Source organism: Saccostrea cucullata, unplaced genomic scaffold (genome assembly GCF_032062105.1).
Source record: "Saccostrea cucullata isolate Sc308-1 unplaced genomic scaffold, CSIRO_AGI_Scuc_v1 ctg8689, whole genome shotgun sequence".
NCBI classification, from domain to species: domain Eukaryota; kingdom Metazoa; phylum Mollusca; class Bivalvia; order Ostreida; family Ostreidae; genus Saccostrea; species Saccostrea cuccullata.
Window position 1 is genome coordinate 37,955 of NW_026937049.1, and position 15,177 is coordinate 53,131.

A 15,177-nucleotide genomic window follows, 5' to 3' on the forward strand; every position below is an offset into this window, starting at 1 on the left:
CTATCAAAAACTGCCTTTTCCTTAGTCATTCAAATAAAGGATTTGACCTTTATTTTATTCACTTTTCACACGTGCATAAAGATGCAACGCACGTGAGATGATTTCTTTTATGTAAAAATGCTAATGAATTGAAATGGACGACAAATGTACCTGTTAGTTCCAGATCAAGCAAGTTTTTTTTTCTTTAATGCCCAGACAGGAATGTGTAGAATATTGAAGGATTATTTTGTTTGTCTGATTTGTTTGTTTTTTCTTCCTTAAGTGCATGGACACTAAAATAGACAATTAATGACGGCCCTGAGGATTTTCTCTGACACCTGCCTGTGCCCCATTAGGACAGGTATATATTAAATCAAAGGGAGTCTGAGTAGTAGTGGCATTTTTCATATAGGAGACATGACCATCATCAGGGTGCTCTTCGGGATTGCTCTAGGTTTTTCGTCAGTTTATGGACAAGTGACAAGCCGAGGTTTTTGTCCTAGAATTCCAACCGTGCGTCCATTCGATGTTGGACTTGTGAGTAAAATTTTTGAATTCATTTGCTTCCACCCAAATTGTTAATTAATGCTAAACATTTATATTAATAAATCACGTTTAATATATCACGATTCTTCCACACCCGTGTGAGTAAAACACTTGCTTCCTCCAAAACTGTGAATTAGTTCCAAACATCAAAAACTAATGAAACACATTTAGTTGATTCTTACAATCACGTGTGTGAAAAACTTTGATTTGAATTCACTTCCTTCCTTCCCAATTGTTGATGAATGCTAAACATTTAAATTAATAAAACACGTTTAATTTTTTTCTTAAACTCACATACTTATTTTGATCATGTAATAAAAGTGAGTAATTTAAGCTCACTTCCGTCTTTTGATATTATATTAAAACTACAATTAATAAAAATGGAAAACTACAATTAATAAAAATGGAAAGTATTTTTTTTTTCTTTAATTTTAATGAACTGAAATCTCAATTTCATTTAATTTTTTTTATTTCCACAAACCACATTCATGTTTTCTGTGTAGAAAAATTCAATCTTTAATTGTGTTTTTGGCCATAATTGATTTTGACAACCCCCATCCCCATGCATGCACCAACCCCACCTCCCATTTCATTTTTAAACACATGTACACCTTTAACTTAACGCATATGAATATTTTCAAAGAGAAGAACCTTGCGTTCTGAAGTAGTATCTTATTCAGTCGCGCAATTAATGCTACTTACATGTACTAGAACAACCTTAGGGCGGATAGACTATGTGACGTTTAGCAATATCTGTTATTTACAAATTACAAACTTTTTTGTTCTTTGTTAATTCATTTATATAATAAAATGCTTTCTTTGGTTTTAAGTAGGGCATTTTATACAGCAGTTGTTGCAGGAGAAATACGTACTATGTATTTTTTTTTCGGCAATGGATGCAACGTTAATAAATTCCAAAACTAACAAAGAAAGACAGTCATTTTATTGCTTAATAATGTTTATACATGTATTTACATCTGTATATAAAAAAGAATATTCAAAGTGAAATCAAATACACTGTATGTTAAATATCTAAGGAATCACTGTCTAGTTGCATAGTATACCAGGTCATCAACGATAGTGGGAAACGTTCGATAATTTGCATAACGGGCGAAGGAATCACTGTTTAGTAAGTACAGGGAGGCATATTATACTTACTAGGCAGTGATTCCTTATATTTCCATTTCATTGTGAAATAAAATTGTAAGCTAAATTAAAAAAAATGTAGACTTATAGATTTAAATTAAACGAGGTCTCCCATGTTAATTTCAATTAATAGTCGTGCTGCCCACTGAAGTCAAACACAAAGACAGCTGCACGAGATTTACATGCATATTAGACCTCCTTAGCGTCAGACACAAAGACAGACGCACAAGATTTGTATGCATATTAAGCCTCCTTAGCCCTTAATTGACCTAGAAATCAACGTCACCAACTTTCAAAGAGTTATATGTATCACAGAGAAAACAAATACAAATGCAAATATTGTATTATAGACGTATATGTCATTGTATGCATAAGTGTTAGAACAGCCATTGTTCAAGAAATTATGCTCATGGCTTGCTTAGTGTAGTTTTTGGACTGATTCACGGCAATGGTTTTCATAAGAAACGAACTGAATACAAATCTCGACAGTCTGATGAAATGTTTTCCTCCGATTGTATATTTTATAGATGAACCATAAAAACGATATTGGTAAGCACTAAACGTTTTGTACTATTGATAACATGTGAGTTTCATGCTAAATTCGGTTTTTAAGTATCTAAAATAAAGCCGAGAATGCCGCCTCCGGTTGGAGACGACGATTTCCAAGTTTTCGTAAGTTTGGCGCCGGTTCTGACGTTTTCCTGCCACGAAAAAATATCAAAACTGTAAAAAAAAAAAAAAAAAAAAAAAAAAGTCAGATATTTCGGACAAATTTATGTAAGGACATTGCACTCATCGTATTGGTCACCAATTAATGATAAGGGTTGACCAGACACACAAATGAAACTACAATTGGAAGGATACATGTTCATCTTCAGAATCTCGATAACTCGAATACCACGTGTAATGTGAACCGAGTTCTGAAAGGGAAAAAACGAAACTGGTTAGACCTATATACATGTATGATAGTAAAGGCAAAAATACTGCGCCGTTGCTCAAATGTTTCCATTTCTATTTGTGTTCTCTATGAATTCTTTGAAAGTTAGATGATATGATTTCTTGTGAATTTTACTGGAATTTCCAAGCGAAATATCAGGAAAGCTACTTAAGGAGGCCTTATATGCATGTTAATCTTATGCCGCTGTTATTGTGTTTAACGTTAGTGGGCGGGGGCCATTGAAATTGACATGGGCGCGGGGGCCTCGTGTTTAAAGCTATTAGACAACAATTTTTTGAATTTACAATTTTACTTCACAATAAAATAGAAATATAAGGAATCACTGTCAAGTTTGTAGGGTATGCCAGGGACATCAACAAGTTGGAAACGTGGGATAATTTTTGCATAACGGTCTTCTGGTTAATCTTAAATAAAAGCATTTGTAAATTCAGAACTTCATTATATCTTTATCCCATAACTTTATTTCAGTATTTAGGCATTTGGTACGAATTCGAAAGGTTCCCCTTAGCGGCCCAAGCTGGAGTCACGTGTTCTCAAGCAAGTTACACTCGAAATAATGACGGAACAATCAGGGTCGTCAACACAGGAGTGCAAGAAAGGTAAAGATGGAATAGAGAGTGATAATATATGTTCTTTTGTATGTTTGAGGCCACTTTTTCCCCCTTAATAAGGAAATTTAAACATCTTTTAAAATCATTTCTTATATTTATGATTCTTATAATTAATTGTTAAATCGAAAACGTTTCAATTTTCAGAACTTCTGTGTTCTGTTGATTTCAGGAATCCCTGTCTAGTTTGTTAGTTATGCCAGGGTACCCATGAAAGATGGAAATGTTAGATAAAAATCCCACATTTCCAACTGCCAATGATGTCCCTGGCATACTCATCAAAATACACATTGATTTCTTATATTCACATTTAATTGTTATTATAGATTTTAAAGCTTTGTCTTTACGATTCAAAATAAAATCCCTTATGTCAATTTCAATAGTCCTCGCCCAGTGACATCAGAAACAAATTAAGACAGCTGCACGAGATTTGTAAACATGGCTGCGTATTAGGCCTCTTTCCTTCTGACCTTTCACTTTGCGAAATTTACATTCAGACTGAATTATCAAGAAATCAACTCACTTCACTTTCAGAGAGTTATCGCATAGAAAACAAATAGAAATTTACATTTACTAGTTTTTGATTGGAAATTACATATATGTAACAGTACATTTAGATAAATAAGGAAATTATTTCTCAATTGTTATTGCAAGCATATCATTTCAAGTTTCATTACCCCTGGGGATGTTAAACATACATATATACCTGATTGTTTCTAACAAAGCCTTTCTGCACTTTAAGGTTTGTCAGAATACATTAATTAACTCAGTTCCTTGACATTCAACGTTCCAGGCGACGCTGGACACAATTAATTACATTGCTGAATGGTGTCACGTATTAAATCAACAAGAGGCCCTCCTTAACCTTTCTGTTGTTCTAAAAAGGACATAAGCAAAACGATTGTCTTTTTATATTAAGTATCCTCCACAGCCAGTTTTAAAACCCCAACTAAACCCCTGTCCTCCGTTAATGCATACATGATGCAATTTTCATTGTAATAACCGACAAATTCTTAATAATAGATTAATTTTATTGAAATATTGACACGATTCAACGGATTGTAATAAAATGCTTTTAAATATCCCTTCAATAAGTTTCCTAATTTCAAAGTCATGGCATCGTGTCCTGAGAACACCATATTATTTTATGTTCTTTTTAATTTTAGAAATGGTGAACCTGTTCGTGTAGAAGGTACCGCTAGAGCCGTGAATCCACACGATCCTGCGAGACTTTCCGTCACTTTTTCTCCTTGTAAGTACATCTTTGAAAAAATAAAATTGACCATAAAAGACTCTCCATATATCTAGATTCAGATATTGATTAAATAGATTCAGGCAGGAAAAGCTAGTTAACGGGGTTAGTTTTAATACTGTATAAATGATAAACACAATTTTCTTCATCCAACGCTTATTCACCGTTTGCACAATAGACCTTTTTCACCATTAGTTCTAATTCACCATTAGCACAATTGTCCTTGTTCACCGTTAGCGCAATAGACCATTTTCACCATTAGCCCAATAGACATTTTTCAACATTTGTCAATTGTCCATGTTCACAATTAGCACAATAGACCTTTTTCACAATTCAATTTAGAACATTTAGACATTTTTTTCACTACAACTACTTGTTCACCATTAACAGAATTGTCCTTGTTCATCATTAGCACAATAGACCTTTTGCACCATTAACTCAATAGATCTTTTTCACCCTTAGCGTAATTCTTTTACCAGGATTTTCCTTGTTACCGTTACATGTAGCACAATAGACCTTTTTCACCATTAGTAGAATTGTCTTTTTTTTTTACAATAAAAGCATATGTCTCTTTGATCATCATTAGCACGATTGTCCTTGTTCACCATTAGCACAATATACCTTTTTCAACATTAGCACAAATGTCCTTATTCACCATATGTGCAATAGACCTTTTTAACCATTAGCACAATAGACCTTTTTCACCATTATTTCTTATCAACCATTAGCAAAACAGACCTTGTTCACCATTAGCACAATATACTTTTTTCACAAATAGCACAAAAGACTTTTCTCACCATCAGCAGAATAAACCTCTTTCTTCATTAGCATAATAGAATTTTTACCATTAGCACAATTGACTTTCTTCACCAATAGCACAATTGACCTCATTCACCATTTGCACGATAGATCTTTTTTACCAATAGTACAATTAACCTTTTTCAACATTAGCACAATTGTCCTTATTCCCTATTAGCACAATAGACCTTTTTTACCATTAGCACAATACCTTTTTTCCACATTAGCACAATTGTCCTTGTTCACGGTAAGCACAATTGGCCCTTTTCACCATTAGCACAATAGACCTATTTTCCCATTAGCACAATAGACCTTTTAAAGAATTAGCACAATTGACCGTCTCCACCATTATCACTGTAGACCCTTTTCACCAATAGCACAATAGAGTTTTTCACCATTTGCAGAACAGACCTCTTTCTCCATTAGCCCAAATAACATATTTCACCATTAGCATGAGTGACCTTCTTCATCATTAGTGCAACTGTCCTCATTCACCTTAGCACAACTGTCCTTTTTCATCTTTAGCAAAAAAAAATCACTATTAGCACAAGACCTTTAAGTACAAATAAATCTCTTACACGATTACATGTGGTACAGTAAACCCTCTCAGCACTAGCACAGTTGTCCTTGGCACCATGGGTACAAAGCACAGTTAAGTCCATTTACCATGATTCCTATTTTCATCATTAATCATTACCACAAATATCGTTATATTCAAACAAAATCACAAATTTCCTTATTCAACATAAGCACATTTGTCCCCATTAACTATTAATATAAATTACATGATTGGGCATAAGCACAAACGTCCTCATTTACCATAAACACAATTTTCCTTGCTCACAATATAATTCAATTACTTCATTTATACATGTAAATGTTTTATATATCAGCATCAACACTGCACATTAGTATTTCTTGTTCTTACTCATGAAAACAGATAAGATATACACTTTTCTGATTATCACTAAACACTGATAATTCTTATGCCAAATGTTATTCTTTACCGTAACTGTATGATTGCACATTTTCTCATTTAAGTTATACCAAGAGCACTATTGAAATTCGCATTCTTGAGCATAATTGTAATGTTTCTTTTTTGAATTATTGTCCCCATTTACCTTATTGATAATTGCCATCCTCTTTTAACATGTTTTAAAATATTTACGAAGGAGCTCCTTGACTCAAAATTGTTCAACTTATAACATAAAGTTATATAACTGTTCCGAATGAGCTTAAATGCGGAAATAACAGAATATTCAAATAATCTTTTCGAACATATATGCAATTACAATTTTCAAAGAATCCCCCCTTAAATTTATAATATTTTATATATTGGATATCCATCATTTCAGTCCAGCCAGTTGACCCCAATGGAAACTATTGGGTCGTTAAAACCGACTATAACAACTTCGCCATTGTATATTCCTGTCGGCAGGAAGGGCGGAGTAAGTCCGGTAAGTATGATTGACAATGTCTTGTCAGGAGTTGTCGTTCCTTTTACATAGATTTACCAAATGCATTTTTCGTTCGGTAAAACTTTGCAACTGACCCAACTGGTGAAAAATTACAGTTTATTAATTAGTGCTTGGAATTGATTTTTTTGACAGAAAATGCTTACATTCTACTACGAGAGCCGAGGAATCCTAATGCTAGAAAACTGAGGTCAATCTACAATTTTCTTAGAAGCTATCGAATAAACCCGAGGAACTTCATCCGAACAGATTTCCGACAATGTTTACAACCATATCCTTATAGGAAGTAGTGCAAGAAAGACTCCCATGTAGTCGAAGCAGTTTTCCATGTTTTCTTTAGAACTTTGAAGAAAATAATTTTCAATACAAGGAAAACTATCCAAGTAAATCAATTCATTATATATATCATCGCAAACCTAACAACATTGCAAAAACAGATATTTTCCCTTCCCTTTAAATTTGAATAATCAAAATACATGGGGGATCTGAGCGCCATAATGATGAGTGTTTTACGTTTGTCATTTATGTTTCATTGTATATGTTACAGTATGATTTTTTATGTGTTATTCTTTCATGTTAACTTCAATATTTAGAATTAATAAATTAGAATAAACAAAAATATCTTAAATGAAAATTTTTACATGTATATAAAAATATTATGATAACGAACATTCATCGAGATCACAATTTCAACAAACAGATATGTGAACAGGGCATTAAACAGACATACCTAAAAAAAATTCAGAGGTAGGATAAGTTGACTAGAAGAAGAAGGCGTTCACTTTTGACAAGTCACATCTTAAATCAGCATTAATCAAGAAGACGGATTACTCAACATTCGCATAAAAAACAAAGGCCAAACCGTTGGTTTTAAAAAAAAGTCAGACAAAACACTAGCCATTGATAATACATTTTGTTAACAGGGTCATTATGTCGACCATAGAAGTTTCGAAATGCTGACTGTCAACGAGTTTATAAACAATTCTGTAATATCGACTTATCTGTCAGTAGCCTGTCTCATTTTTATATAGATTGTTATCACAATATGCTTTTTAATACTGAGTAATTATTAGGCGTTTCCCAATGAACAGATTAATAGGAGAAGACCTCTACAGCTCTACATACATGTACAAGAAATTAAAATGATGATGGAAAAGCTACATGACATCAAACTGTTTCTTTTGCCTTTCAGTTGTTATTTGAATCTTATGTACATAAAAAACATATAAATATGAAAAAAAAGTAGTAGACTCTGGTGTGTCTTTTATTTATCTTTTTAAAAGGGTAACACATAATCTTACACATTAGTTTAATACTTGTATTTTTTACTCGAAGAATATGTCAGTGCTAAACAAACAACACCACTTTATGATTAACTTGATGACCTCATTTTTTCTATCGCCACTATCTCTCATTTTTCTGGAATTTATGTCTCCAAGTTAAAAAGAAACTGTATGCTCTTAATACGAAAACATTCTAAATGACACAAGCCATTGACATGCAAACAAGTTGATGAAAGAAGAATATCAACATTTTCGTTTAATATCAGCACTTGTTCTGTGGCCGAAATAACGCCATTGTTTGCATATAAAAAAATACATCATTATAATATGCTGACTAATGAATTCTTTTTATACTTATTGTAAGACGAAAAATAAAACCTGCGAAATAAAAGTAAATCTACATAACTCAGAATATACAGATTTTAATAATATAATTTTGCAAGCAATTGGCCTGATATTTAGGTCTATGAGTAAAAGTATAGATGTCATGTATTTCTTTTGACTAATTTAGTACTATCCTAGTGTCTCATTGTTTATAACACGATGTACACGAAATCATGTCAGCAGTAAATTTATTTGCTGATCGCATAAAACTTAATCATCTTTACCATATTCTACACAGCTCAGAAAGGTAAAGATAAAGTCATTTTAAGTACTGTTCCACGTAAGAATCAGGCAGATAGTACTAATAAGCCGGTACAGTGAAAATCTGCGAATTCATTAAATCTGATTTTAATGTATTCATTTGGGTCTAAAATGAATGATAAATAATGATTTTGCTGTAATTCTTCATTCATCACCCAGCTGGGGATAAATTTGTAAAGGGGGGTGTTCTGTATACATTGTATGTAAATAGTGTATATTTCATGAAATTATTTCCTTAAAACCCAACAGGATTTGGAAAAACTAAATACATGAATACAATAATGATGGAAAGTAGAAATAAAAAATACTTTAATATTTTTGTGAAAATGAATGATTGCAAAGTTAAAGGGTAATCAAATAGTGCAATTTGCTACAATTCTTTGTAAGAATTATCTCCCTTGGGCAGTTTTTATAGGTGGCGCTAGTAAAATAAAAATGGCAGCCTCCATGGCAGATCGCTTTGCAAAATTGTATTGGAGCAATGGGCATTATTTATTGCAAATCTCTGGGTGAACTGACATAAATTGCATAAAAGGACTTCACAAGAACAGAACTATGGATGCAAGCACGTGTAAACGAAGTGAAAAATCTGATGAGAGATACCGTGACGGTGAGCTGTAGCAGCAACTTGTGTATAACATGTCTATGGAATTACTATACTCGTATTGATCAAGGTAATGACAATTTTTTCATACTGCCGATATCAGTATGAACAATGTCAGAAGTTCAACTACAAGGCCCTCCAGCTGAATGCAAAAGTAAGCCCACAGAGAGACCGTCCACACCGCTTAGGCACTTACTCAACTTGGAAGGTGAGAGCAATGTAGTTTTGAAAGAGGTAATAGATTAATTTAAAATAATTAATTTTTGGACAAAATTGACTTTTTTAAAAATGATTATTGATTACACTTTAAACAGTAATTTAAAAGTATATTGGGGGGGGGGGGGGGACTGCATGACCAGTTCATTTGGATTTGAAAGAACAAACCCTGCACAAACGGACTCGCGCAAACAGGTAGATGATGCGAACGGATACCTATGTTCTGTAATATACAATTGTTGTAAAATCTGGCCAGATTAAAGGTGTTTGAGGGTAATTTCTCAAGTATTTGATGATGCAGTCCATTAAGACATTACATGTATTGTGTTCACTTCTATATTAAAAAAAGTGAAGTAGCATAATTATATGATTTTAAAGACATGTCTTATTTAGTGTCTTGAAATTTTCAGGCATATGCAAGCAATATGTAATGCCAAGTGACTGAAACAGAAGAGTTTTATCTCACAGTCATGAACTGGAAGATGACGAAACATTTCAATGGTAAGGATCAGTCTGTGTCGTATGTAGAGATATGCATGTATGCTTAAATTGATGTATTTAAAATTAAGCAACACATGCTTGCACTTTGCACTGTATTCATTTATGTGATTTATTAACTGCAGGAACTTACTGACTTAGTATTGATGGGGGGCTCCCCCTTTGTTTTTACTACATATATTAAAGGAAATGTTTATTGAAAGTCCAGACCCCCCCCCCCCATCCCATACATAGTGACACACACACCCGTGTTGTACAGTTGGAGAAATGTAGTATTTGAGTGGACAATTTGAGATCAGAAGAAGATCACCCACCCCTCCCCTTCTAACACTAACATACACTCACAATTGACATTTAAAAGGATTTCTGAGTTTGTTTTTTTTTCCCCCCCCCCCCCCCCCCCCCCAAAAAAAAAAAACAGAACATCAAAAAATCCAAAAAAATGGTGCAATGTCAGTGAACTGTATTTGTCAAGTATAGCATGATGCTAAAAATAATATTCTCTGTTTTGTATGAAATTTTACACAAACAGTACAACTACATGTGGCATTTGTACATTAAGAAGCCATTCAACTGCATCAACATTGACCTTGACTTCACAATCACATTCCCTAGATTTGTGATTTGTGTTTAGCCCAGTTTCACAGAAAATATTCATGATATTTTTATGAAAGTTTATTTGCAGATTCATATTTTTGAGAGCATAAATATTTTTTATCATGTTTTTTTGCTATGACTTTGAGTCTTTGACTTGGTCAGGCAGGTCCAATTACATGTTTGTTTGAATCTATATTTGTTGTGACCCAGTAAATTGTACACGTTTCATGATTTCTATTTAAAATAAAATTTCATTATTCTTATATAATTTATTCAAATGTAATAAAGCAAATGCAAGATAAACATAAGTCCCATAATAAATGAATACTCAATACTGACTCCTAAACTTCAATTTTGATAAACCTTTTATACAATAAATTTCAATTGTTTGGTGATAATTGATAACCTTATTATTTCAGAAATCTCTGGAAATGACATCATCAAATAAACAAAGACTGGAGTTCAGAAGACCAGTTCAACACTTTGGATAAAATTTATCAGGCAGTGACTTTCATCTTCGACTTCCATGTATTTATAAGCACTAAAGATTACAGTTTTATGTCTTGGTATAAGACTATAAGAGACTACTAAACAAATGGTAGTTGTTGATTTCAAAAGAAAAACTGTGTTGAATTCTGATACTCTGTTTTACATATTTCCCAGTAGTGAGATTTTAAATGAAAAGATTTATTTTTCATGAATTCAACTTTGTTGAAATTTTTTGAAAGTCATTTGAATATATGATCAACCTGAATGGCAAACATGTGTAATGTGTGAAAAATATCGCTCAGATCATGAATATATTTACATGTACTAGTTATGATTGAGTGGTGATGATTGATATGTATTACATGTACAAAAAGGACAACATAAAATATATATCAGTGTGTAAATAAAAATCATGTTGTATATTATACAATTTAGGAAGATTTTCTTCTTCACTTTAATGATTTTTCTAATTGAAGAATACAGTATTCTCTGACCTCAAAAACAGCCTCAGATATTTGATATTTTCAGGTTTTAGCACTTTTGGATTATCTCCCCTTTTCAGTTAAATTAGAGCATCTTAGTCGGCAGACATAAAAATTATTACATTGATTAACTGGAAAAAAAAGCATAGAATTGTGTTGTATTTGAACTTGCAAATTTAAAACAATTGTTTTGAACTGTAATATTCATTTTACATGCAGGCATCTATGGCGTATACTGGACGTTGACAGAGAAAAGTAAAATCGCTCTTTTTTGTTAGAAATCATCCCCCAACCCACCCCCAATATTAATACATGCAATAATTTACACAAAAATGTTTTAATTTCATATACCATATAGTATGATGTCTTTTGCAAAAATGCAGCTTTTTCTGTTGGCTGTTTGATTTTTATATTTTTGAAAAAGTGAAAATCCTCTAAAATCTATATTTTTGTTTTTTGCATATTTGGATTATCTCCCCTTTGCCAGTATAAAATTAGAGAAATTTTACAGGGCATGAGTATGACAATACCTATTTTTGAAAAAGGTACCTGTGTTGTTGTATTTATAGTTAAAATAAAAAGAATTTTTTTTAGTTTCAGTTGTATACCCTGTATTTCTTTGGCATATGGACTTCGACAAAAATAGTATTAAAAAATTTTCTTTTTTGTTCGAAACTCATCCATAATATTTTCAGATGTTCATGATAATTTGCGCAAAAATGTTTTTATATTTTTATAAGCTTCAGGGTATGATGTCTGTGGAAATAGTACAGTCTTTTAATTTGAGTGTTGTTTTTTTTATTTTTTGATAGCTGAAAATCTCCTAAAATTGATATTTTCATGATTTTGCACATTTTGGATTATCTCCCCTTTTCAGTTCAAAATTAGAAAGTTTCACTGTTCATGAAAGTGTTTTGTTAAATTGCAAAAAGGCACTTGTGTTGTTGTATTTTGAATTGAAAATAATAAGAAATTGTTTAGAAATGTTATATTAATTTCAGATGTATATATCTATGGCATATACTGGACTTTGACAAAAATAGTGAAATTTCTCTTTTTTGTATGAAAATCATCTATAATTTTCGGATATTTAATATAATTTGCACAAAAATGTTTTTATACTTTTGTAAGCCACAGGGTATGGTGTATTTGGAAAAAACATAATCTTTTGATTTGGCTGTTGGGTTTTTATATTTTTTAATAGCCGAAAATCACCTTAAAATCAATATTTTCATGTTTTTGCATATAAGCATTATCTCCCCTTTTCTGTCTAAAATTAGAACACCTTACTGGACATAATTATATTACAATTATTTATGACAAGTTACTAGTTGAGCTGTATTTTAATGAGAAATAAACATAATTGTGATATCTTTTCCTATCTTGTTTTAATTCAAACTTGAAAATTGGCAATTTTGCATATTTTTTAAGGGAATTTCAGTCATTATAGGCCGAAAAGAGTATTTCTGTTGCCATGGAAACCAGACGCTGATTTGAAAAAAAAAATATTTATTTTAGGAAGTCACTAAGCATACTCTACCAGCATGCAAAGTTTAAAAAAAATCTGAGACACCTCATGTGCCGCCCCTTGCCTGATTCTTACATGGAATAGTACTTAAATCAGTCTTGACAATGCATTTCATCTTTCAAAATAATTTGAATATCCTTTAGGCCTTCCACGAAGGAAACACTTCATGACAGACGCAGGACTTTCCTCAAGGGACAAAAAGAAACAAGAGGCCCAGGGGCCAAATCGCTCCCTTGAACACTGTGGATGGGAAAAAGTGTGTTTACTTTTAAAAAGCTTTAAATTAAAAATGCAAAAGTGTTCCCGACCTACAAATAAAAATGAAGAGATAGGGAAAGTATGATTTGAACAAACTTGAATCTACACTAACTACATGTAAGGATGCTTACATTTTTTCCCTACAAGTTTGAACTTCCATGATGGCCCCATCCTACCCCTGGTGCCATGATTTGAACAAGCTTGAATTTACCGGTACACCAGTGGAAAATCACACATTTTCAAGGGGTCAAATTTTCGAAATTAAACAAAGAAACATAGGTTTTTTGGCATTTAATTTCGAGGTTGAACAAGCGTTGATTTGTATAATGCTTTAGAAAGAAATACGCACGCTAATTTTCGATTCCTGCCTACATTTTGGAACCATTTAATTCAAATTGAATAGCAATCTGGCCATAAAATCTTTGTTTAATACAAAGAACAGTTCAATGGTAATTGAGGAATTGTCTTAATACCAGCGCTAAACAGTATACTATCCATAATTCCAGCTCTTGAAAAAAGGGGGGTAAACGATATTTTCCATTGAAATCGGAGTTTCAGGCATCACCATATTTTGAAATAGTCTTGGATATGATTAAATGTTCCTTATATGTTTTTTTCGTCTTAGGCAAATAAAAAAAACATGAATATATCAATAAAATATAATGTTTCAGTTGTAAATTGCTTTAAAATTGGTGGAAAATAAACATTTTTATCGTATTTTGTCAATAAACATATGTTCCCCCCGTGTCACACAAAAAGCTTTCGTCTGAATTTGTGAAATATCATTCCATATTACCTGTAAAAAGGAATTTTTGTGACATTGGGGGAAAGATGTTTTAAAAATATTTTCCGTTTTCCGTTGATTTCTATAGTGAAAAACACAAGTTTTACCAATTTTTTTTTAGAGTTATCTCTCTTTGTTTTCCAAAATAAATAATGTTTTATGAAAATCCATCTATAAGAAATATCGAAAATTCATCAAATATGTTAACTTTTGAAAATTGACTTCGAAGTAGGCGGGAGAACAATACTATCGTTCGCAGTTCTTTTACTTTTCGAGAAGTGGTGAAATATTTGAGGATTTGAGGGTTACTTCATACCTCCAAAAATTTATACAAAAGTTAAAATAGGGTACAATTTAAAATTAGAGCAAAATAAATAGGAGCGATGGAATACTTGACGATTCATAAAAATGATATAAAGAGACTATTATAGAAATTGCATAAAAATGTTTGCATTAAACAGTAACTTCTGAAAAGTCACCGTCATGCTCTGTTACTCCTTTATGTGCATGCCTCTAATTATGTGGATTGCAAATTTAAAAAAAAAGCGACTACACCTGACATCGGTGCACATATATCAATCAATGCACTAGCTTGTAAACAGTTCTTCCGAAGGCTAATTATAGTCTTTTAAATAACGATAGTTGCCTAACAAATGTGCCTCAGAAATAAATGCACAGAAATAAGTAGTTAACACCAGGGTATGTATATCTTTATTAACTATCAAGATGTAAATCTTTCGTAATTTGCAATGTATATATGATTTCAATTATAAAACAAAAGAATCTTTTGTTAATTAACAACAAAAAAGCGATTTCTCTGTAGAAAAGGACATTTTATTAATTTTCAAAACGTTGGATAGATTGCTGTAATAATCAGGTATACTATTTAAGAATCAATTTTCATATGAATTTTAGAGTGTAATATAATTACCCAAATTAGAATAAGAATTTATAAATTGTTCATTGGTTCCTTCATAAGATTCTTCAGATGACGAAATGTGGCCATTTTTTCTACGAAGTCGTCACGCCCA

The 15,177-nt window shown here is 32.1% G+C and overlaps 1 protein-coding gene and 1 long non-coding RNA gene across 2 annotated transcripts; both read left to right on the top strand.

The window, feature by feature from the left end:
- Positions 1 to 275: 275 nt before the first annotated feature.
- LOC134247114 (apolipoprotein D-like) lies at positions 276 to 7,199 on the top strand. The gene is made up of 5 exons (XM_062729453.1): positions 276 to 516; positions 3,098 to 3,228; positions 4,404 to 4,489; positions 6,643 to 6,744; positions 6,898 to 7,199. Exons 1-5 carry the CDS (start codon positions 397 to 399, stop codon positions 7,050 to 7,052), a joined length of 594 nt encoding a protein of 197 aa, XP_062585437.1. The 5' UTR covers positions 276 to 396; the 3' UTR covers positions 7,053 to 7,199.
- A 1,681-nt stretch (positions 7,200 to 8,880) lies between these two features.
- LOC134247115 (uncharacterized) lies at positions 8,881 to 13,113 on the top strand. Its single transcript, XR_009987766.1, has 3 exons — positions 8,881 to 9,502; positions 9,921 to 10,011; positions 11,025 to 13,113. It is a non-coding gene; the product is annotated as an uncharacterized LOC134247115 (long non-coding RNA).
- Positions 13,114 to 15,177: the final 2,064 nt, after the last annotated feature.

Bases quoted from the DNA above. Each gene is read 5' to 3' on its own strand.
- LOC134247114 (XM_062729453.1), top strand. From the start codon at position 397: ATGACCATCATCAGGGTGCTCTTCGGGATTGCTCTAGGTTTTTCGTCA. The intron at 3,229-4,403 runs GTAAAGATGGAA...TTTTAATTTTAG, and splicing joins AACACAGGAGTGCAAGAAAG to AAATGGTGAACCTGTTCGTG. The intron at 6,745-6,897 runs GTAAGTATGATT...TTTTTTTGACAG, and splicing joins GGAAGGGCGGAGTAAGTCCG to AAAATGCTTACATTCTACTA.